The sequence below is a fragment of the Cheilinus undulatus genome, linkage group 18 (genome assembly GCF_018320785.1).
Source record: "Cheilinus undulatus linkage group 18, ASM1832078v1, whole genome shotgun sequence".
NCBI classification, from domain to species: Eukaryota; Metazoa; Chordata; class Actinopteri; order Labriformes; family Labridae; genus Cheilinus; species Cheilinus undulatus.
Window position 1 is genome coordinate 24,659,605 of NC_054882.1, and position 25,309 is coordinate 24,684,913.

The following is a 25,309-nucleotide window of genomic DNA, read 5'->3' on the forward strand; positions in this document are numbered from 1 at the left end:
TAGAAGGAACACTAATCTCACAGCATGGGGAAATGTGTCCCAGGGAATGGCCATGAAGACATTAGTGACTGCAACCACATTATTCTGAGTTAAGCAGTTTATCCTCTATCACACACTCATAAAAGTCAACCGTAGAAACATACTCAGCTACGCTCACTGGGCCACATACAGCGTATGGGGATAATGGGATTTTTAGCACACTGCAGCTGGCTCTCACGTGCTGGGTCGTGAACCGATTACAGGCAATAATCCTCCTCATTCAAGACGATGAGTATGCAGGAAGCAGCAACAGAAACCCAGAGAAGATAATTCCTCCTTACTACTTTTAGTTTGATACAGCTGTTTGCATTGACTCAACGGTAAAACTTAACAAGGTAGACAGAATAACAAGTCTTAACACTTGCGTATGCTACTCTAAGGTCTACACTGTTGTACAAATATGATGCTAAATGTGAAATAGAAGCATTTTTCCCCCCCTTTTCCTCTGATGTAACGCTCAGACATGGTGTAATAATTTCTTACTGCTGTGTTTGAAGGTGCACGTCTAATACTAGTAAATGTTGGAACTCGGACAAACCTTAAGATAAATCACATTATATTTAAAGTAAACAAACAAAAAAAAAGATCACTGGTTAGTTACCCTAAGCTGAAACATAAGCTAATGTTAACACTCTGCTGGTAGCTGGTACAGGATGCTACCTTGTGACTGTAAAAGTGAAGAATAACCCAGCAAAGGAATAAATACATTTACCTAAAACTGGGATGTCAGTATCAATGCATTAACTTTGATGTGAATAACGTCCATGATTAAAGCATTATTATTTTTTTAAATTGCATGCCTCATAGGCCCTTTCAGCACACTGGTTTTGCCAATGCAACATTTCTGCTTAATATTTTATTTCACTTTAAACCTCACAGACAGCTCAGTGGACAAGAAAAATGATACCTTCAGCTTGTGAGACCAGGCGTTTTACATTTTCACTGTTCTCTTTAAAGCTGTGCATAGTTACCTAGCTAATAGGCTACATCAGTACATCAAATTAGGAGGCACAAGATTCAAGGGTCCGTTAAACTGATTATTATCTATTATATTTTTATAAACACTGGCCTGAAATCCCAGTCAAATGCTCTTTTGTGCCTGTAAAGAAGCCCCCTGCTACCAATTGCACCTTTAGCTCTGGTTAATGGTCGTCTTGCAAGAATTTTCCCTCTGCATTTCACCAGATGTAAACATGAGAAGCTCAGCTGTTAGAAAGTTGTAGGAACAGCACGGTACGGCAGTGTTTCAAACTAGAAAATGGCAATAAAGCTGTACGTATCCTGGTAAGTGTTAAACTCATGTATACGACTCAGCTGAAGTGATGAGTTACTACATTAAGCAGGATGTTCAACTGCAAAGAGGACCGAAGACTGATGGAGCTAGCTGCTAACTTTTGCCACACTCCTTGGCAAACCAGCCCCACAACATCATCTGTTTACCAAACAACTCTGTGATGAATTTGGCTGGTTTTTTTTTGAGAATTTTCTCTCCTTTAGACTAGTTAGTTTAATGCGTTTTATATGTGCATTAGGAAAAAATGCACCTGGGAACATCATTAGTTCCCCTATTCCATTTTTAATTTCCCGTTTCCCTGGTTAAGTTCATGACATTATCTTAAATCTAACCTAGTTTCTTATTTTCTTTAAAAATAAATGCAGGTCTGTTTCTAAACAGTCACTTACTAATAGGTTAAGAGAGAACAAAAATCCAAAATGTAAAAAACTGTTTGATATGTAAACAATTGGAATTTTAAAATAAACAGAAAGATGGACTGGTCATGATAAACTGCAATAAGTCTGAGATTGATTGCAATCACAAATTTTAATCATGACAGCCCTAGAAATAACATATCAGCTATTATCTCTCGAAGCATTCACCTGCGTGCCTACTATGCCTTCTCTATGTGTCATACAATTCTAACATGTTAGCAAAGGTAATGTAATGTAATGCTGTATTATCTTTTTTCATTCAGACACTTTGTGGTCAGTGGTAGAACAAGCTAACTAGTGCCTTAAGACGAGCATTGGTTGTCTTACAGTGTTTGTTCCCCAGCTTAAGAGATGGTGATTAACCTGTATTATGGCTAACTTATGGCTACTTTCTTTTCAGTTCCTTCCCTTTAAGGAAAGCACAACAACTTACAACTACTAATTGAGCCTTCAAAGAAAAGCCTTGAGTCACAGAAACATGTGAATACGGTCAGCTGTTTTTTCTTTCTTAATTTGGTTATGCACTTATTACATCAAACTACTGTTGCTGAAGGTTAATTTTTTTACATTTGCAAATGATAAACTGTTAATATTATTTAGGATTCATTAGTCTCTGTAGTCTCACAATCCCATAATGCATTGGTTTGCTGGGAGCAAAGAAAAAAGTGTGCTGCCTGATATGGTAGTATGTTGATAAGTTTCAGTAATTGAAGCCATGGTTGATATGGTAAACACCGAACCACCTGTCCTGACAATGGCCTTATCCTCAGTGGTAATCCTTGCTTCATCTTAAAAGCTGAGCCCTTACCACCGACAATCAGAAGGACAGTGGTCTGCATGTGACGGCTTTTGATAAAATAAGGCACTGGTGTTTGGGGAAATCAACCTTCTCCCACTGATTAAGCAGCTAGTATTAGTTATTCATGTTGAACAGAAGGCCACGATGAGGCTCAGTGATGCCTGAGAAGCCCCTCCAGGAGCCATCTTTGTTTTTCTGTATAGTAAGAGATAAAAGCAGCCCATGGGAGCAGAGACCACAAGCTCTATTCTGCATCTGCACAATAGGTCATAAAATTCCTTAATGCATATTCACCGCCACCAGCTATTGCGGTTCACTCTTTTTTATTCTGCAATACTTCCACGCTGTGGCTCAATACAACACAAAGGTGACTGCGGTTGTAATGACACAGATAATAGACTCCATTTGCATGACACCTTTCACTGAGGGACACTAAAGAGGTTTAGATGGCATCCCTCAGCACCCAAAGGCATGATGCATAATATTCATTCAACAGGAGGGGGGTTCGAGGAAAGTCGAGCAGGCTATAACTAAACACTAATGTGCTGATCTTAGAGCCCTGTAGGCAACTATCTGAGCCGTTGTCCAATTGGGGAATGTCAGACGTGGGCAGGCAAACAGAGCTGGAAATGGATTGATGCTAAAAGGTTTGACCCCTCCTGCCTACACTCAACAAGTTGCCTTTTTTATCATCCTTACAAACATACTGGCAGACAAAGGCAGCTCTATGGTAGGTGTCAAGCTCCCTGCATCCTCTCATTTCTCTACGTGTGAGAGGAATCTGTCATGAGTGGTCGCATTTCTTTCCTCTCCCCTGCAGGGCTTAGTAAATGTGGACCCAGGGCGAGTGTACAGGTTTGAGTCAGCGCTTCAGCTCTTTGTTAATCGCCCCCCCTCTGCCAGCCCCCTGCAGGCTATGTGAGTGGGCCAGACAGACTTCCTGACTCAGGGATTTACTTGGTGGGGAACAGGGGGAAAGGACAGTGTGTTATCCCTCACAGAGGCTGTGACAAACTCTCAGCTTCTCTCTGGTCTATCACCGAAGCTGTTTGCCATTCATGATGACAGGCACAAGAGATTCTACAGTGCCTGTCACCCCGGGTAGCCGCAGGGGCACAGCACTATCACACCATGTTATCCTATCCCAATGAGGAGACAGACATCCGGAAAGAGGCGAGGGAATCAGGGGAGAGCGCTTCTTCAGCTGTGCAGGAAATTCTTCACAAAACCGATTATGTGGAGGGCGACTCTCAGAATCCAAATAAGAGCTTCTCATGCAATATTCAGCTTATAGAGCATGCAATATGTCAGAGTCACTCAGACTGCCTGAACATGCTCTATTGTGAAGCAATGCTTAACACAGGAAAGGTCGAATTTGTATGTCTACATCAGAGAACAATGCAGGCTTTTTTGTGAGAATCGTCAAAAAAGATTATGAGTCAGAGGAAGGATGCTGGATGAGAGGGTACATGAGGGCAGAGGGATGTGTCTACCTGCTGTAGATCCCTGAGGCTGCAAGACCAGGCTGGATCTCCATCAACACCTCAACCTTGACGGCGCCTGGATTGATTCACACCTGGGCTTATCTACAGGCTGCAGCCCCTTCTTAGCCTCAGCTGGAGCTGCCGCTGTGTCTGCTCCTGCATCCAGGCAGCCATTAGTCCCATCAGCCCGATTATGGCAGGAAAATGCCAGCTGGTGTTTTATCCAACAGTAAACAAAGACAAAATACCAGAGAGCAGCCCAACCATCCCAGCTACCACCCACTCAATAGTTCTGATGAGCTATTCGACACCCAGGGCATGTGTTGCTCGCATTCAACAGATTGATATGAATCAATTCTCATTTGTCAGTCTCCGGAGGTAGAGGTAGTATTAACATTTCTGCTTCACTGTGGCTGTTTCCTCAACATGAAGCCAGAGTTTCAGCAATATGTTTTCTGCCATGCTATACATTCTGCTCACACTCCTGCTCTGGTGGAGGAATCCATCTCGCTGTGGCTTGACAACAAAACCATTAGCCTCTCACCTCCAGGGAGCAAGACAGTCCAACTCCACATGCACAAAACTGCACGTTCCATGGAGCAGAAAAGAAAGTGACAGAGAGAGAGAAAGAAAGAGAGGCGTATAAACAATCATCCGGTTTCACTGGCACAAGTTTCACAAATCCAAGTGAGCTCAGTGTTGTTTGTGTGCAGCAGAACTTACTTGACTCCCATGGTGGTGAATCCAATATTCTTCTCCACAGGTACATACCTCCCATGTCTGAATCTGTCAGAATACAACATCAGCCCAAGCACGCCTTCTGAATGACAACATTTACAAGATCATTCATCCCAGGGAGCCACCATCACACTCTTTATCTTTATCCATCTGCCATGTGGGCCAGATTGCTGCGCTCAGTAGATCCTGCTGCTCCACATAATCTGTCCCTCCTATTAGTCAGATCCTGTCTGTCAGTCACAGAACAGCCAACCAAACACATCCCAGGCCTGCTTTGTGAACCTCTGCAGCAACACATCTAAGCATCACAGCTTTTAAAGAACAAAAAAAGTCTGTGTGGCCAAATTTCCAAAAAGGATCTCTAAACTATACACTGATTGGACAATAAACCTCAGCAAGTCGTCTAACAAGCGTAATTCAGAACAAGCACTTGTGATCCTGCAGTGCTTCCAATTTGCTACAAACAAGACTCATTACATGCCAGTCCCTCCCCTTGACTAAATTACAGTCCAGTGGAGTAGAGAGGGCTATTTCCACCTCCTGATTTCCAATCTCCACCTTTGAAAGGAAAAAAAAACAGTCACATTTTATTCCCAAAAGCTAATGACTTGTTTCTATGGTTACTTAGAGCAGCCTCGGGGATGAAGGGCAGAGTCAGTGTTGCAGGGTCTTGTGTTTGCAGGAGAACAGAGGCTAAATGGCCCTGCTGCCACAATTACAGGAAGATTCCTCCTGCACGATCACAGTCATTACAGAGTAAACACTCACCTGGGCAGCAGCTGTAGGGTGGCCATGGACAGCCGTAAAACCACTTCCTCCTGACACTCCTCCAGGGCTGCATTCCAGCAAACAGCTGTCTGCCCTGGCTGTGCCGTATTGGGGCTCGCCTGCCAGGATCTGTGCCACTTTTCAATGAGTGATACCCCGAAATTCAAACTTTAAACTGAACTATTCAAAAGGTTACGGGGGTTTAAAATCTTTACAAAATGTGTCTGCAATTTCCAGCATCAGTACGAGGAAAGGTATCATAATGGTGCATTTATTACTCCAAAATACTATAAAACTTCAATATTAAAACACACAATTTAAAGGTTGAGGATGGACAAAGTAACTAATTTTAGTCATTAAAACACACTTTAAAGTGTAAGGAATGATGATACATAAAGAAAAAGACTTCAGCTGACATAGGTCTGTTGGTCCAGCCTAAAACTCCTTTAACTTATCTGTCTGTATTTTCAATATTTATAGCTGATAAAGGCAAATTATTAAAGCCAAAATATTGTTTGTAATTACCGGCAGAAGTTTTCAAACCTGCTGATACCGATATGCCAATAATAACTTGCATCCCTCGTCTTTATCCACACCTCTTCCTGTTACTTTTTCATCCGCTGTGGTTGAAGCAGACGGCGATCTGATGAGTCTAGCTGTTCTTGAGGATTTTATATCAAAAATACGGCCAATATTGCTGAAAATGCATACTGACACTGGCAAGCACACAAGTTTATGCACTGATCTAGTTTATTTAACTTTATATTTTGCATCTTTTAGTAATGCAGTATTTTAGAGTAATAAACTGGAAATTGTCTTTGTGCTCAAAAACACAAGGAGAAAAAAAGGACCCACAGCAGCAGCCCAAATTGGTGGCAGTGTGGCGTTCATTCTCTGTGCGTGTTTGTTAAAACAGTTCCAGACAGGCGTTGTTGTATTACAGTAAGTATTAAAAGTTTAATAACTTTTGAACCATTAATTGTAGCCTCTTAATTATTTTTTCCTCTTGAAGCTCACTGTTTGATGATGTAATCCACGCCTTTGTAGCCATTACAGAAGCTTTTCTAGCAAGCCTGGAGCTCAGGTGACTTTTGAGGACTTTAAACACTAAATCCACATCAGTAGATCCAATATTTAATGTCTTTTTATCCATTTTTTAATACATTTTTGACTGTTTTTTCATTGCTAGCTCTAATAGCAACCACCATATTTTCCCAGAATGCTTTGTGAGGGGCCTTGAACCAATGGCAGGCTGTTTTGTCACATGTCATGCTATGTTAAACTGCACATGCTTAAACACGCAGATCACTATGGAAACAGCTCGAATATAAAAAACTTACGAGTCACAGAGAGGCTGTACATTACCAGTCTATTTGTTGAGCCATGTTGTGAGTTCGCTGTAGGGATAAAATAATGCTACAGTTTGGGGCTGAAATCATTCCTCGAATTATCTGAGTCATTCGATTCAAAAAATTCCTTGAGGCAAATTATCTGCCTCGAGGCGTCGCTTAAATCATTTATGTATTCATATATGCCCATGCTGTAAGCTTGGACATCGTGCTGTGTATTGCATGGCGTGCTGTGTTTCGCACGGACGGCTATTTGTGTGGCAAAACGCACTTGTTTTCGCTGTTACTATAACATCACACAGCCACCATTCTTTACTGCTGCAGCAGGTCCTTCAGTTCTTTTCACTGCTCTAAAAATGGTAGCCCGTGCGTTACGGCGACAAAGAACTGATTTCCGGTTTATAGCGGCAACATTTAGCATGGCTAAACGAAGCAAAATATAAAGCTAAACCAAACTGTATCGGATCGTGCATAAACTCATGTACTCGCCGACACCAATACCTGCATTTTAAGCAGTATCAGACGTATTACTGATACTGGTATCTGAATCGGAACAACCCTAATTTTAGACATTTATAAAGATTAACAAATGCATCTCAAGAGAGAATGATAAATCCCTCTTACAACATGGAAAGAATCTCCTTACAAAAGACATGAAACTTACAGTACAACACTGAAACTCTGCATCAATGCAGAAATGGTCACGCTAAAAAAAGTAGTCCACAAACTGAGCAGTCGACTCCTCTCTGCAGTGGGCACTGAGAAATCCCACAGGCCTGGTGGGTAATAAACGCACCATCACAAGCAGCAGGTGTTAATGGGACAGAGAGATGGGTAGGAGGATCTGCGAGGCAATGGTTAGACTCAGCCCGACCCCCCCACTGTGAGCTCTGCCTTGTTTCATTACACAACGCTGTGTCAATACACTAATCATATGCTCTGTCACAAGGCAATCAGCGCTTAACGTGCAAGTCAGCTGAACACATGGCTCTAAATTCATTACCCCCCCACTCCCAGTCATACTCTGACACACACATACAGTATAATGACATGCACACATGCACCATCCGGTCAGGGGTTGACCCTTGACTCCTCCTGTCTCCCTGCGGCTGTGTAGTCTGTCTAATTACCAACTGGTCATTACTGACCCCAGGGTGATCTTTCATTCCTGTTATTCTGCATGAATACAATAAACAAGAAGAAAATAAAAAACATGTATAGCTGGATTTGGAGAAACTTGGCTTAAGTATGACTAGTAAGAATGAGTTATTTAATAACTGATTAATTTGTTCTGTCTCTAATTTAATGTGTCCACACAAAATGTGATTCCCATCTGAAATCTCACAACAGAATATTTTTAGTTCAAAATAAAAATTTTTTAGATTAACAGCCAAAATAAAGGCATGAGTTGCAACAAAACCATGTAATGGTATAATATGCAGTTTTTGAAATATTTATGAAGCTGATATAAAGAAATACAATCTAAATACATTGTCGAGTAATCATTTTCTAAAATGAAAGTGAAGTCCAACTCCCTCTGAATTTTTTGTTCTCAGCTCTGCGTTCACACTCCCTCATACACATCCCTTTCCAACATTTAGTCCTACGACATAGGTTCCTCAGCAGCAGAGATTCCCCTGAAGAGTTCAAGCAGATGTTTTAAAAACAAGACAACACTTGGTTTGAACTATGACACAAAGTCAAATAAGTTCAACTTTCGGATTTTGACAAATCAGAGAATTTAAGTAGTTAATCATGATTGATCTCCCTTTTTATTTTGAAATTCTGCTTTTTGCATTTAAAACTTCCTGTTTCATAGTGGATTTTTTTTTGGTCTTAAAGTAAGAATAACTGACAGGATACAGACCTGTTTTTATTTAAAAAGAAAATAGGAAATTAGGTAAGATTGAAGATTGTGACATGAATTTAACCATGGAAAAAGGAACTTGTTATGGATTGAAAAGGAAATAAGCAAACAGTAAAATGGAGGACAACACTCTATCTATCCATCAATCCATCCATCCACTGATGTTGGATGAGGAGGCCCGTCTCACAATCTTTAATCCAGATCATCCCAAAGGTGCTAGATAGGAATGAGGTCAGGGCTCTGGTCAAGTTTTCCATACCAAACTCATCAAACCATGTCTTTATAGTCCTTGCTTTGTGGACTTGGGCACAGTCATGTTAGAACTGAAAAGAGCCTTCCCCAAACTGTTGCCACAAAGACAGAAGCATAACAATGTCTAAAATGTCCTGGTATCCTGAAACATTAGGGTCGCCCTTCACTGGAGATAAGTGGTATTGCGAAAACCCTGAAAAACAGCTGCATACCAGTATCCTTTTTTTGACAAGATTTAAGTAACTTGATGACACCTTCCTTTATTCTGAGAAAGCCTGATATCAAACCATCCTACTCTGACCTCTTGATGTAAGTGGCAATCAAATCCTTTAGACTGAAATGACTCTTCAGCTCAGCAGACATCTTGAATGAAACAAATAAAAAGTATTTTTTCTAAACCCAGGTGAATGGTTGACTTCATTTTGCAATGAAAAATGAATGAATCTCTTTTGTTCATCGCACTCTTCCTTTTCTCTCCGCTGCAGAATAGCGAGAGCCGCCCGACTCTGGCTAATTGCATTCTAATTAAAATTTCATCTCTGAGTGGAACGGTGTTAGTGAATGTCAGACAAGTGTCTAAGGAGCCTTTCTCCACTCCATCGGGGTAGAAGCTGCTGTTTGGTTATTCTGCTCCTACATCCTTGGCTCTCAGGGTTTACACATGCATCCTACTAATTGTATCTTTGGAGAACAAAAAGGAATACTAATCAGATGTGAGTTTTCAATCAAGTCGAAAAACGTGAAGGACACCCATTTCATTGTTTTTTTTAAATCAAGCACTCCCAGTGCAATGAGAAAACAAGAAAATATGTTGATTGTTGCAATTTGTGTTGACTTTTGGGAACTTAGATTTCAATCAACAGAGATATCACAACAAATGAAGCAAAGACAATAAGGAGAAGATGACGATGGTGATATCCCAGCTGCAGATGGTCAGGAAAGGGAGTGGGCTTCAAATCAAGCACCTCCGCCACCCTTTTCTGTGACTGCAGAATGTAATGCTTTTTAAATCTGGGCCATAGTCATTGTGTTTCTCTGGGCCAAGTAAAACATGACATTCTTGGCAGCAAATTATCATCGAGGAAGACATGAAAGGTGGAACCTTTTAACTCTACTTCCACTAACACCCCCTCTGCCCCACCAGGACCCAGTGCAGGGGAAAAAACAAGTCCACCTCCCTCTTTTTCCCCGCGATTAGCACACTCGGACTGGCTAGACACGCTTCTCTTTTTGAGCTTGTGTCCAAAGAAAACATGAGAACTAATAAATCAATGTCAGGAATTAACCCTGTCTGGCAGAAGGCCGCACCTTGCTGTTGTAAAGAGCTACAGGAAGCTGCACACACAGGACGTTGCATATTTAGCAGAGGATCTGGAATGTCCCTTTACCTCATGGTCCTGCTGATATACTCCAATCCTTTTGAAAGCTGGCAATACCAGCTCCATTTGGGTTTTCTCGAGCTCCACAGATCCCCCACAGGGCTTCCTGTCACACTCCACAAGTCCCTTCAACCTCCTGCAGTGCAGAGCTTCAATGGACCTATGCATCATTCTTAGCCAGCTTCCCCTTTTCGCCAACATCCATTATGGAATAGCCCTCCTCAGAGAGCAGAGGCAGAGGAATGTATGCACTGACCAGCCTGCCAGGGAATCTATCAATGACAATTTACCACATTGCACCAGGCATCCGCCCGCCTGGAGAGGGTGAAGGATTCTCCAGGGCAACAAAAACACCAGAGCCAAGAGGAGCAGGAGAAACTGTGCAGCAGAGACACAAAAACGGTTTCAACCAAAGCTGCAAAATCTGGAGAGCTGTTTAAAAAGAAGCCAAAATAACCAAACATTGAATACCTCAGGACAATACTCAGCTCTAACCTAAGCCCCTTCGTGAGACGCTCCCTCCTTTAAACCGAATTATGGAATTCTATTATCCATTCATGAGCACTGGAGCTTGCAACTTAGGGTTCATTTAGTCCCATGATGGTGCATATCCCAAGGCGATGCTGTAATTCATGCATTGCAAGAACAACATCTCCTTGGAATAGGAGCCCCACATGGAAGTTAACACCATGAACTCCATCTGCAGACAGACATTTTGAAGGCGAGTCAGTGCAAATCTCTTCAGCACACACAGCAGCCTAAATGAATGCACGCACAAACACTAAACACTTCATTTAACACCATAACAGCTCGATGTAACCTTGATGTTTTGACAGGACAAGGGGAGGGACGCACCTTATAAAGAAGGAGGCTGCAGCAGACGAGGATGCAGAGGTGGAGGTGGACGTATTTGGTGCTGGGAGTCCCGGTTGGCTGCAGCTCCTCAGCCTACAAGGCGTCAGAGTGCTGCTGGTGCTGGTGGTAGTCATGGAGGTGGAGGTGAGCGGGGCCTCTGATGGCGCAACATCCCTGTCAGCTTCCCCCATCAAACCATGCACCTGTTGACACACAGATTCATAGATAAGAAGCAAACCATTATTTACATGTTTTTACCGCTCCAGCCCACCTTTCATCCACTCCATTACCCCCTCTGTGCCACAGATGGACAGGCAGCTGCTGCAGCCAGAGCAGGTTAGCGGGAGTCAGCAGTATCCACACCAGACAGCCATGAGGAATGCTGCACCATGCATCGATTCTGGCTACACTCTGGAGGTCTGCTCTGGCTGTAGCCTACTGTAATTAAGTGATAACCCACATTTAATTAGTAATTAAATCACAAGCGATTTACTCCACTCTGCACCCGATTATATCTCTACCTCTGTGGCTCATTTGAACGTTACTTACAGCAATGACATTCATGACATCCAGGGTGAATGATATTTAGGTTGTATAAGCGCAAGTTTCAAAGGGAGTTAACAATCAACAACAATGTGAGGAATGAGATAGCTTTACGAGGTATAAAACTGTGCCGGTGTGAGCACACCCTGCTCTAGCAGCTTGGTAATTGAACAGGAGTAAACTGAGGTGAGCTGTATCTGTTTCAGCCCGCGGGCACTCGAAAACTAATACCAAATCCACACAGGGTATACGACCTGTCTTTGTATATATGTCACGTACTGTATGGGCTGCAGCTGGTCACACTGTATATAAAGGTGTACCTGTTTCATATATAGGTGTAGAGCTGGGAAAGACAAACAAGTAGTGACATGATTTTTGAAGGCCTCTTGTTTATATATTAATATATCTTGTATATTCTCTGGACTGGATTTTTCATTCAGTACAGGCTGATAAACACTTAAATTAAGTGCTTTTTTAGACCTTTTTATGACCCAAACACAGAAATATTCATCCTTTAATATAATAATATGGATATTGGTAGACAAAAGCTAAAATAAGTTTATCATCACAATCAGCAGATAGGATTTTTTTGCTGATATTTGCAGCCAATGTACAGAATAAACAAATATACCATAATGTTTCACCTCATTGACCTTATTCCTGGGGCCACTGCTGTAGACATAATCATGGGTGGAACTTCTATTGATATAGCAGCCCCAGGGAAAATATGTTTCTCCCAAGTATTGCATCATTTTCAACACAGCAAACAACATTGCTTAGGCTCTACCTCTGCTTTAAGGCAAATATAGTTGTGTCCCACCGTCTTAAACAAAACACAACCAACCTTATAAGGGGAAGACCGATTATCAGCCAATTTGGCATTTAGCTCATTATCAGTATCTGTGTTTACTTTTCCCAAAATGCAGCAAAAATCTATTAAGTCAAAGGTGTGCTACTCTGACTTCACTGCAATGTGTGTTTTCCCCTCTGGTTTTGTTTTCACTCCCTACAGTCTCACTTAATTTTCTTCCCTCAACACTTTCCGACTGGGTTGATGTCACGAAACTACCTACTAATCATCACTGAGGCCCAATTATCCTCAATTTTTTAACACGTAGTTTTATTTTTGCCACAGTAAGTGTATTTTGATTGTCATAAAAAATGCATATCAGGTCCAAATATCAGTTATTGGTAACACACTCTAATAATCAGTATTAATATCAGCCCTGAAAAACAATATTGAGTTGACCCTTAAACCTTATCAGGGTGTAAACACTGATAAATAGCTGATACAGTTTGCTTTATTTACTCTTGTAATATAATTTTTTGGTTGGATGGTATTAAAAAATGTGACTTTTGCTTCAGAAAAGAAACATTTTTGTAGCAGACTTTATTTGCAACGCCTGAGAGAAAAGGCAGAATGTAATGTTCAATTCCTGAGTTGGGAAAAGACCATGAAACTTCGTAATTGCTTGTAATGGATTGATTTTTTTAACACTGCAATCATAAGTCTGGTGTCCTTTAAACCCATGAGGGCTGGGCACTTTTTGTGCATAACACGTAAATAAAGTACAATCAATCAATCACACTGTCCCTCCCCCCATTCAGTCAATCAATCAATCATATTGATGTGATCCCATTTCAGGAGTAATAGATGACAATGACACCTTTTTCTCTGAATCTAACTACCAGGATTAGCATCTCATTACTATGGAAAGCATTAGGGTTCCTCAGTCAGTGGCAGGAGGCACCAGAAGTCACATCCAGAATTCATGTATGGTATCATGGGGTCTAGGAAAAAGGTGGATAAAGATAACGTTTTCATCCTCATGTCTTAAACTTTCAATTTGGGCTCAAAGACAGAAGTTTAAAGTCTAAACTACAGCTAGTTTAATTCCTTGCACCTGAGAGCAATTACTTATTTTTTTATTCCAAGCACTTTATCAGGATAGTCTCTGAAAACAGCCTAAAGAATATGTTCAATGTTAAAATATATAGCATAAAAAGCCTACCAACAACCCCCCTCCCAAAATAAGTGCATCTCTAGTTTAAATCTGTTGCAGCTTAGTGGATACGGAGCGTAAGATTCAGCTGGAGCTCTGGACTCTGTAGTAGCTCACTGATTGCTCATGGTCCCGACCGAAGGAGAGTCAGGGGCTAATTATACAAACCGAACGGACACTCTAAGACTCCACTTCAGCCAGAGTCCCCATCCTGACAAAAGGTTAATCCTTACCGGAGCCGCCAGCTTATCTTGCAAGACAATGATCAATAGCAGCAGCTGCTGAAAGCAGTGGTGTTTTCAGCACCAGAAATTAAACAAATAAAGGCCAACGTTTCCTGAAAACATTTATAATGCTGACACTTGGACGGTGTAATCAGAAACGACCTTGAATGTGCTGCAACCTCCTTGTTAAATGACAGGATATGTATTATAAACACAGTTCAAGCTCTCTGCATATTTGCCACCTCAGTGTTTGCCCTAGATTCATGTTTGGCCACTAAAATAACATCCTTCATGATCTTTTTGTAAAGTATACTGCTTTCCATTATGTGCCGTTTGTCAATACATGCTGACAGCTGCACTATTTATACACAGAGCCTGACATGTGAATGCTACACTTCAGGACATGAGGGCATACTTATATTCTGACATCTACATGAGTGGCTTGGCTGTGGCTCTGCAGAGTGTTGGCCTTACATTGCAGCTCCATGTGTGGCTATATTAAAGCATGGCTGCACTTCTTGCTTCCAGAAAAGCTTCACTGAACATTAGTCAAACACTCTTCATGAGTTCTCACTTTGCTTTTCCCTTCCTAAGGAGCTTGTTATCGGAGTTCAGCCTTGTTTTGGTGCATGGTCTTGCTCTCTTGAGGCTTCATCATGAGGGTTAAGTCAAGGATCAAGCTGTCATGTGTGAAGTTATGACTCTGGGAGAACAGCATGGAAAAACTAGCTGCAAACTGAAATGAGCCTCGACCGGAAAGCCTCGCACCATGCTGGTGTCGGTGACAGGCTAGGAACTCGGCACATACCAGAGAGGAAGAGCCATCACACTTTGGCATGAAACACGAGCACACTTCACATGCAGCCAAACAGGAAGCTGATGTGTGCAGCTCATCAAATCTGTCACCAGTCCAGCCTCTGTAGCTGTAGTTTAACATCAGTTGGCAACAAATTAAGGAAACACACAGATCAGCTTGGTCTAGATGGCTTTTTGGTTCAAAATGTAAAAAAATACAGGATCAAATACACCTGTAAGTGCACACACTTGAGCTCAGCACATTGCCTATCAAAGGAAATCCCTCTTGGTATTAAACCAGGAGACTTAAGTCCTTCAGCCAAGCCACTCTCTATAGCCTTGGACCTGCTCTGGCCCTGATTCTGCAGAAAAAAGAACAATCTATCCCCCGGTCAGGTAATTAGGCCATGTCAGAGGAGCCATGTGTGCTCGGCCGTTTGCTCTGAGAGTCAGTAATGAGCTGTCCTTCCACTCTTTAACCCCCCCTCAGCCCTCCCTGATCCCTTTGCCTTCAGTTGTTACTGGAAAGAAAAGGCAAAAAAAGGAGTTGGGAACAAAAGGGGAGTTATTTGGACTCCAAGAGTTAGGCAAAAAAAAGAAAGGAGTTCAGAAGTGTTGTGTTTCCTGTAAAGTCTGAAGTGACCTATCAGCAGTCCATCGTCTCCACAGATGCAGGACTTCCCCTGTGACCTTTGGTCCCTGGGGTCAACAGACGATTACTGCTGGAGTGAAACAGGCCTGGTGTTAATCTGGCTGTCCTGCTTGGCTGGCCTCCTAAGCCAAAGTGAAACCAACCAAGATAAGATTCAAATTCTAAAACACAGGAGTCCAGCTATAAAAGAAAAGATCTATAATGACAACAGTCTCTCTTTACACAAAATGTCACTTAGGTTTAGGTTAAATTATTAAAATGCCAGTATTTCATCATCTTGATCAGTGTGACATAGAAACCATATCACTGGTGCCAAATATTACTGTTTGTATTTAAAAAAGAAATCCGGCCTTTAAATTGATTTCCCTGCTAATTTGACTTACTCATTCACTATGATTGAGGTTTATAACATGTAGTGAAGAGGAAAAAAATTTCAATCAGGGTAAAAGAGGGAGACAACGGGATCATTTTGGGCATCGCTGAGATAAAACTGAAATTAATTCATCAATAAACATTATAAAAAGTATCATATCCTATCCTTTCATATCTTATTGGATCACGAGTCGCCCTGAGTTTACTTCTCTTAATGTCAATCATCGGCACATACACTAAAAGGCCAAAATTCTTTGATTTTTTTTTTTTTACGACTTTGGAAACACTGGAAATTTTCCTCCCCTTTCCTTCCTGTTTCCATTTTTCCTCTTGTTGTGGCTTTTTGTGGCGCTCAGCCATGCCAGCCCAGCTGCACCAAAGAATCAGCAGCCAAGATCATCTGGTGTGTTTCAAATTGGCCAATACAACAGGACACCAGTGAGCCAATGACGGAAACTCTAATGAGTCAAGAGCTCTTGCTTCTTTGTAGATTAGTGCACATGTGGTTTTTGGATTTTATGGAGCAAGAGGAGAACCCCAGATTTAGGTCAATCAGTTTCTTGTTTAGAAAAAAAGCATAAAACAGCTTGGAAATGTGGCATTCTGGTTGGAACTCTTCATTAAAACGGTCTATTATATGAGGAATTAATTATTTGTGTGCCATGTGTTCAATTCGAGGCGGCTTGACTCATACGAACCATTGTCAGCCAATTACAAAGAGAGAGCCAGACAGTTTAGATTCCAAAGTGCACAGACATCAGTCCAGATGTGAAGCAGAGATTCCCTGTAATGGGCTGTGTGTGGGGAAGTGCCCCAGGCCTCCTGGTTAACACACACAGCATCAATCTCCACTTCTTTGTCTGAATACCACTGCATACTTTCCCCACATAGAAACAAAGAGAGCATCATGAATTTACAGCGTTAACCCCCAATCCTCAAGTTTGTGGGTTTTGTCATTCTGAAGAGTCTGGTTTTAATGAAAGAAAGCAGCTTGGGAAAATAAGACCCATTTCTGCTGTTACTTTATGTCCTCAAGGGAAGTTTGTCTGCGTCCGAGGAGGTTCCCAGCCTCGGCTACAACTTGCCCCAGCTACATGGGGCCACTAATTGCTTCTAGACGCATAGATGTAGAACATGAGTCAGCCTCTCCCTTCTGTGCCAGGCTGTTTGATTTGCCCTGGGTTGCGTACATGTAGTTAAAAGCTTTTGATGGCCGCCCATAAACCATCTCTAAAGGCACTTGTTGACTTTAAAAGGAGGAGTGAAAATCTGTCTTTGATTGTAATGCAGGGAGAAAGGAATAACAGTGCCAAGACATGAAACAGTCTGTAGTTATCAAAGCAGTTCGAACAGGAGTGGAAGAATTTACCATTTCATAACTGAATGTGTGCTGCACAGTGATGTTAGCACATCCTTATGCTATAAAACTTTAAAACAAATAACAGGACGACCACTTAAATGTGCAATAAATAACTTTAAATCACAAATATGTCACCCTATGATTACGTCCATGACTCCAAGACCAAAATTCAGACCCTTTTAGAGTCTCTTAGACATCAGATAAAGCTCAGACTAATGCTTATCCAACGTGAGGAAGAGTTATGGCGGTGCTGTGGGGTGCTCATTGGAAATGCCCTTGAGGACGAGGTCAGCAGATTAGTGTTGTGATGACCTCTGACCTCAGATCAGTCAGGCTCCTTGACTACTGAGGAATGAGAGGTCAGCAGTCCTGCAGATGCACACTCTATAACTCTCTGCAGGGCTTTAAGTCCAGAAAAACTCTGAATTTTGTAGATACAAGACCTGAACTGATGACTATTACAGCATGAAGGGAAGAGACTAAAGGTTTAGCTGTTTCTAATTATTGTACAGTTGCTGTTGATGAGTTATACTCTGTGAAATCGCAATCATCACTCTTCCTCGTGCTTGTTTTGCCTTAGTAAATGTTTTTTATACTTATTTAGAGGTATTGAGAAGGAAACATGTCAACAGAAGCATGAATACATTTGAATATGACAAGCATAAAGAGAGTATAAATGCAAACATTTGTACAATTTTCATTAAAAAACACGCATATATACTCAAAAACTCGACCACATTGCCTTTAAAATTCTAATTTATCTTTTCTATTTAAAGCACATAACAGTCTTATTTTCCCAAAACCTCAAAAGGGAAACAAAACAGACCAAACCAGTTCAACAGGTTTCCTGTAGACAAATCACGCCTATGAATGACCCCAATCCAGTCCACCTTTATATATATACTTAAAAAACAGACAGAGGATGCAAATGTCATTTTCTTTTAAAAAAAAAAAGCAATGATCCTCGGTGTATACAGTGAAAATTTTAAGCCATATATTATTTTTTTATTATATTAACCTAACTAAATTATGTTTAATGTGCTGTTACTGATTCATTACTAGAGGATCAACACTTTGTTGGAAAGCTTATTTTTTATTATAAGTAATGGCTATTTTATAGGGTAGAAATGCACATTTTGTCTATAAACTGTCTGCCCAGGTGGCTTAAAGATCCTGTCAGAACTTTCTAACTGCTATAAAACTGTCTGGGATTTGCACTGATGCCCATTTATGACCAACAGAGGCAAACAAGACCATCAGAGAGAAGTTGGACTATTTCTTTGTGTACTTATTATCAATGCTTGAAACAATTGCAGTAGTGTAGCTCTACAAGCCGACTGACAACATACTGCTCAAATAGAAGGATGACATTTATGTCATTAAAAAAACCATTCCAAAAACAGAAATTTTGGTTCATGGAGGGTGCCAAAATCAACACAATTTGAACATTTCTCACAGGATCTTAAAGCAGGGAGTTTAGGATGTCAAATTAAAAACATATCCAAAAAAATAATGTTCAGTATTGATAATAACATTGTATTTCAGTTCTATGATTAAAATTCTAGGACTCACTTAAATCCAATGCTTTGCGTACTTAAAAACTAAGAATTAAGACCATTGCTTTATTGCAGTCATACTAATTAAAAATGTTTGATGTCTTTGTACCAGTGTTTGTTTTTTGAGTATGGATGTCATGTATCTTTCAAAATTAAAGAAACACAAGGAGAACACCTTGCTCCTTTGCATTTAGATATGAGCCAGATCCGATTCAATATCAGTATCGGGTCTGATATTTACATTATTTTTCTATTGGACATCGGACTGATGGCAGCAATCCATGTCACTGATCCAAATCTCGACATGTGGACGGGGTTGCGAATGCACAGCACAGCATTGTGTTGTAAACAATGCTGCTGCTAGATTAGCAGAGTGCTACATGACAGACGACCACTCAATCTGAGTCCAGTCTCACATTTCACTCCGACGCTAAAGAGCAGTCAGAGAACAATCCAAATGTCAACCATTTGTGTCCTTGTGATGATGTGAAGCAGAGTAATGAGGTAAACGGTGTGCTCTCTCCGCTCTAAGTTTAATGTCAGTATTAACAGCAAATTGAAGGAGTCTCTTCTTGCCTTTCTGGGGCTTAAATACGAGCTGCAGAGACTCGTATTACAACACTTGTTTAAAGATGCTTTAACTCATAACTCACTTATTTTAAGTCAATGATAATTAAAAGAAGAGGACTATGGTGTTTACCGAGGTCAGAGAAGCAGCGATGAAGTGCAACAGACTGTAAACCGCTGGCAACTGCTAAAGCTAAGTTAAATCAATGATAAACATGGTACTTCTGACAAATACATCACAATGTTATGTTCTTTGCTTTTGTTGTGATGCTTTCTTTGAATTGTTTCTGCTTATTGTCAAAGCACTTTGTAAACCTCTGTTTTTAAAGGTGCTATACAAATAAAGTTATTATTATTATTATTATTATTATTATTATTACTATTATTATTATTATTAATAAAAGTTGGTAGTTGAATTCCTCAAGTACTTTTACAGTAAACACCCTATATAGTGTAGTTATTTCAGTACCAGCTTGCACTTCAATTTTGTCATTTTTTTTGTTTGAAAACTTCACATTTGTTGCTTCCTGCTGCAGTAGTCCCTAGATATATCCTGTTTAGTTGAATCATTGTACTTTTTTCTTCTTATTTACAGGGTTTTTTTTTCATTTTTGTCGATATTTATTTCAACTTATTCATTTTTATACAGAAATAAACTTCTATTCAAAATATTTAGTTTGCTGCAGTAGACTTGTGCTGCTGTTGGTCATTTATATTTGTACCTGCTGTTTTTAGAGAGCACTACAGTTTCAAGTAGGCTATTCAATTTAAAAACATTACATTTGTTGCTGCTACCTGATTCCACAGTATGTGAAGCAAGCACAAAGTTTAAACAAATTTTTGGGGAATAACATTAATTTTAATGCATTTCAAAATATTTTTTGGTCTGTGAATGAGAAATACTGTTTCAAGTTTACAAGAGCTTTGTGTAACCTTACACATTAAACCACCAAAACATAAGAATATTAATTATGATTAAAAAATATATGGTACTTATGTATCAGAATCAAATCAGGATTGAAAAAAAGTCGATTAGCCCATCTCTATTTTCATTACATGTCTTTTCTGTTTTTAAAAGGAAAAAAAATGTTTTGAAAAAAAGCTTTTTATTTTTCTGCAGCTATTCCATATAAGTCTATCTAAAAGATGACCAGCCTGATGTTTATCATAATAGCATTAAAAGACATGTGAAAGTCATACCGGTTTGGGCTGAGGCAGGAAGTTGTTGACTCTGGAGATGCTCCACATTCCCTCCAGGTACTGCTGTGCCTGAATGGTTACAGAGCTCAGAGATCCACTGATCTGTCCTCCTGCCATCGTCACCTGCACGCTTGTTTTTTGCCCTGAGGTGGCCGAGGGGACCGGGCACTGTGACCAGCCTGGTACCCTGTGCCGCTCCCCCAGAGGCAGGACGGAGTGTGCAGCCGGTTGGCCTTTAGACAGCTGTTTGGCATGAACGCTGGAGGACGACACGGTGAATCTAGCCGGCTGCGGTAGAAAGGACGATGTGGTTGTGGTTGCCATGTCTGAGCTGAAGGTGAGGATAGGAGCGTGGAGCGTCTGCAAGGCCTCCTGCCTCAGTTGGTGAAGAGGTGTGGAGCAGACCTTGCAACAGCTAATGGCAGCATCATGGCTCCCTGGTGTTTGGAGCTGCTCAAAGAGGAAGGTTGCATATCCAGGGTCCTGCAAAGCAAAAACACAGAGAGATGATGTATCATATCGTCTTTTTTAAAGGATTTCCTGAATATTCTTCACTTTTTCAAGGAGAGTCAGTGGTCTGCAGGCAGTGTGGTCCCTGAAAGCCCTCTGGGAGCTTCACTCCCTGATTTAACCACTTCCTCTTTCTCAGCACAGTTGTTTGTTTACACTAATATGCTTTGCCTGCATGAAACTTAAGATGCCTGATCAGGTTGACCTGGCATTTTCTCTTTCCCTCCTGAAGCCAAACAAGCCAGACGTGGGGAGACGACTCTGAAATAAGGCTCAAAGGGATTACATGAAGATCCCACTGAGAAATTCCTCCTCACGAGAAAACACATATGTAAGTATTTTTTGTAGTTTAGAAAACAGATAACTGCTTTTAGATGTCCAGCCGAGTTTTGTCCTTTCACTTCGTCTCTATGAAGGCTCCCTAGTATGCCGGTCTCTGCTTGGGAGGAGTGACAAAAGAAAACAACAGCTAAGAGGACTCCTGCCCCCAAAACCATGTAATTTACATATGACACATGTCTCAGCATGGAGACATACGATAAGCCACCAAGTGTGAAAACAAATACCTGCTACAGTAAGCTGGAGACATGCAGTGCTGTCATTGAAATGTTAAGGTGAAGGGAGGAAATCAGTTTTTCTGTGTTTATGGGAAACAAATCCACACACAAAACCACTTAAACACACACACAGCGCTGCCTCTTAAGAGGCATAAAGGGGCACCAGGCTTCTGCCCAGTGGAGTCATGGCCTGAGACAGCAGCCCACAGCCCATACATAAATGTTTATGAGGCCTTTGCTCTGTGGAAGCTCCGAGGTGATCAGGAGGAGTGAAGCGGCGGGGAAACAACAATCCTCTGCTCTAATGCAGTGCCACTTAATACAGCTCACCCAATAGACCTAGAGACCACAGGGGCCGGCTGAGGGACTCTAAATCTCCTCCCCACGAAAGCAACTCAATACCAAGACTTTTAGTTGACCTTTCATGGCAGAAATCCAACAGAATAAGTAGTATGATCAAGCAACCCCTGTACGATCCAACAGAAGATGGTGGAGATGTATCAACCCCGATGTTTCTCTGATTTTTAAAGGTAGGAAAAAGTGTTGAACTAACTCAAAGCACCTCACCAAAAGTGTTTGCATTTTGGGTTCAAACACCTGACCTTTGGATGAGAGATGACTAGCTGACACCAATGTTTGACCCTCTGAGAATTACAGTTATTTTCAACCATTTTGTCTCACCTGGACTTATTGTCTTAAAAGCTTGTAAAACATCATCCCTGTGGTGCACAATGAAGCTCTAAACATCCTTTTTTCAGGACAGTCTGGGCTTTAAGAATATGTGTGTTGCACACAATAATGACTAAGACTTTTTTTTTTAACAAACTTGCTCTCCCATCTCTTTGGGACCAAAAAGTGAAAAAAAAAATCATTCTGTTACAAAGTCTTCAAAATATCCACATATTTACAAAAAAAGTCCTTGCACTTCTTTGTGTTAGCTTTATTTGTTATTATTCAAAGCAGTTCCTGTCTGCAGAGACACAGAGGGCCACATCACAGGCTCTCTGTCTTGCTTTCCACATGCAGCACAGAATTGATAAGACACATCAGATAAAAACTTGTCACTGATATCACTGGGCCAGTGTTTGAAAACGGGGCAGATATCAGCTGACACCAATGCTAAACTGATGCATTGGTGCATCCCTACCATCAAGCCACAATGGCCCCAAACAATAAGCTAAATGAAATTTCTCTGGCTTTGTTGAACGCCATCTCACAGAAGCATTTTTCTACTCTCAAGATTCTGTGATGTGACATATATGGATTATCTGGATTAGGTATACAGGCACAAACCTCTCGGCATACCTAAAAGCTCTATTTTTGGTTTGAAATTTTTGGACTTTCTTCTGTTAATTTGTACTGAGTCTGTTCTTTTTTCCTTTTTTAAGGGGGGTTAAGCCTTGCAAGTCTGTCCCTGACAAAAAGCAGTGTTGCTACATTACCAGAATTTTAATCTCGATGTGATCCTAGTTAAAATTCAAAAAATATCAACCCTTTTTACGCTATCACCAAAAAACAGAGATCCTAGTAGCTCAACTGTGGCCATTTTATTATCTTCTTATATAAAAAATAACAAGCAACCTCCTGCACGTTGCTTAAATTGCTCAAAACATCAGAAGTGTTTCAGTACTGAAACACTGTCACAGTGTTATGTGCAATTAAGGCTAGGGAGCACAGTATTAGATTTTTGCTGATATATTACAAACTAATTTTAGAGTCCAGTATGAGGCTGAACTGGGGGTGAAAACTGGGCCACACTGAAGCTCCCATAAACCCTCTAAAGACACACTTCTGTGCAATCATCCATTGAATTGTGACTGAACTAGTCTGATGTTAACTAAGCAGCTCTGGTTAATGATTCACTGTATTGGCTACTTACTTTACACATGAGTGGGTATGAACAGGATGCAAAGACCACTAAGAAATACACTCAGGATGTAGCAACCCATAAATCTCACAGGAATGAGAAACTCTGATGGGTGGACAACGATCAAGTGCAGAGCAGGATCAAGTGCTGCCAGAGTTTATCCGCCGGGGAGGGAAGGATGTAAATATAAGAGGCTTATCACAGAAATATGATGGTATGATAGAGCTTTTAAAAATCATATCTTATGCCGCTGTATCCTGACACGTGAACGATGTCCACTGTTATGCTTAGTGCGGGTATTTATGCATGAGACGGGACAGTTCCGCTGAAATAAGATGAAACAGCCTATGACAAATTGGACTGAAAAGCGAGACAGAGCTAAAGGAAACACCCCTGGCTGCTATTTTCACAGTCTAGTCTGGCTTCATGTACACGCTTCCTAGACAGGAAATTGAAGCCAAGTCATAACCAGTCAACTCCGCCCTTTCATCAAGCATCACCCTTTACCCTCCGACCAACCCCTTCACCCACCTCAGGGCACCGGTGGATGGAAGAAATCAATTTCCCCCTCTCCCTCCATGCATTGTTAGGTGTTGATTTAGGGGAGCTAATAAAAAGACACACAAAGCTGAGCCCATCTGCTATTCAGTTGGCTTTCTGGAGGTTAGGGAGCGGTCTTCTCCTGTAAAGCTGTCTGTGAGCTTTATGCCTGCTGGAGTGAATGAAGGGTCAGGGCCAACAGGCGTATGAAGGTGGTGCTGGTGATGATGAGGAAGATGATGATGTTTGGGATGTTGAGGAGAATGATGAGAGCCTGTTGGGACCGAAGGCCAAAGAATCCATCTTTATATGGTTTATAAGAGGTGGCACAGAGGGTATAAAAAGGACTTCAGCACTGATAAATACTATACCAAGGATTCCAGTGATTCCAGTGTTTCCATATAGTTTTTGAAAGTATTGTTTTCGTTCATCCTGATTTTATTGGACCTCCTCTTTTTTTCCCCTGGATTTTGCCTTCTTAACCTGTACTTAAAACTGACGTCTCATGCTCCCATTTACCCTTAACTGGTATTCCTAATCTTTGTCTTTACCCTCACCTTCCTCATTATTAAGTAAGCTTTATTTAATCAACCTAATGTTGATGAACAACAGCTGCAACACTGCAGTCTGCATTTGGGTCCTATTCTTGTTTTCCATGATTTTTCAGCATTTCTCCTTGGATTGTTGCCTGCACTGATTGCCAAAGCTTTTGTTTCTAGTTTTAATATCTTACAACTAACTGGCGATGTGTCTGTGTCTGTCTGTGCGTCTGTCTTGATTTGCACTCCACAACATTGCTCCAAATGTCCTGGACATCTCTCAGAAGACTTCTTGGGAGTACTTTTTCAAAACTGCCGGCATAACAAAATCATAAATATGTACACATTTTCTATAAAATCCAAAGTTGTTGTGCCTTTGCTTTAGTTTTCCCCCCTCCCTGGCCCCATCCCACATTATATGCCATACATGAAATAGAAACTACACCAGGCTCATGACTCTAGTTTTGCTTTATAACCAGGTAAATGACAGAGCTGGAAAACAACTGGACTTTGGATGAGATGATACACCTGCTCCACAATCCCTGATTACAGTAAGCGCTCATTAAAGCACTTCTCCATGCTCATATAAAACAAGTAGTGTAGTTGGTGGTGCTGCGTTAGCATGTTTGAATATGGATCTGTCTCAACACAGCCAAATGGTGTTATACTTTGTTTAAAGCTCCACATAAAGCACATGCTCTAAAACTGTGTAAATAAGTCAAAAAGCACAGCTTTAATGCTCTCCTTTTTATGTTGTGGGCCAAATGCACCGGTGTACAGAGAT

At 41.0% G+C, this 25,309-nt stretch overlaps 1 protein-coding gene across 3 annotated transcripts in view; it reads right to left on the bottom strand.

Moving 5' to 3' along the window:
- kif26ab (kinesin family member 26Ab) overlaps window positions 1-25,309 on the bottom strand; it is a 100,678-nt gene that overhangs the window by 40,030 nt on the left and 35,339 nt on the right. For all 3 annotated transcript variants that reach the window (XM_041812566.1, XM_041812565.1, XM_041812567.1), the window contains exons 3-4: window positions 20,513-20,995; window positions 11,241-11,443 (exon numbers count right to left, since the gene is read on the bottom strand). In XM_041812566.1, coding sequence (XP_041668500.1) covers window positions 11,241-11,443; window positions 20,513-20,995 — 686 coding nt within the window. The remainder of the gene's footprint in view (window positions 1-11,240; window positions 11,444-20,512; window positions 20,996-25,309) is intronic.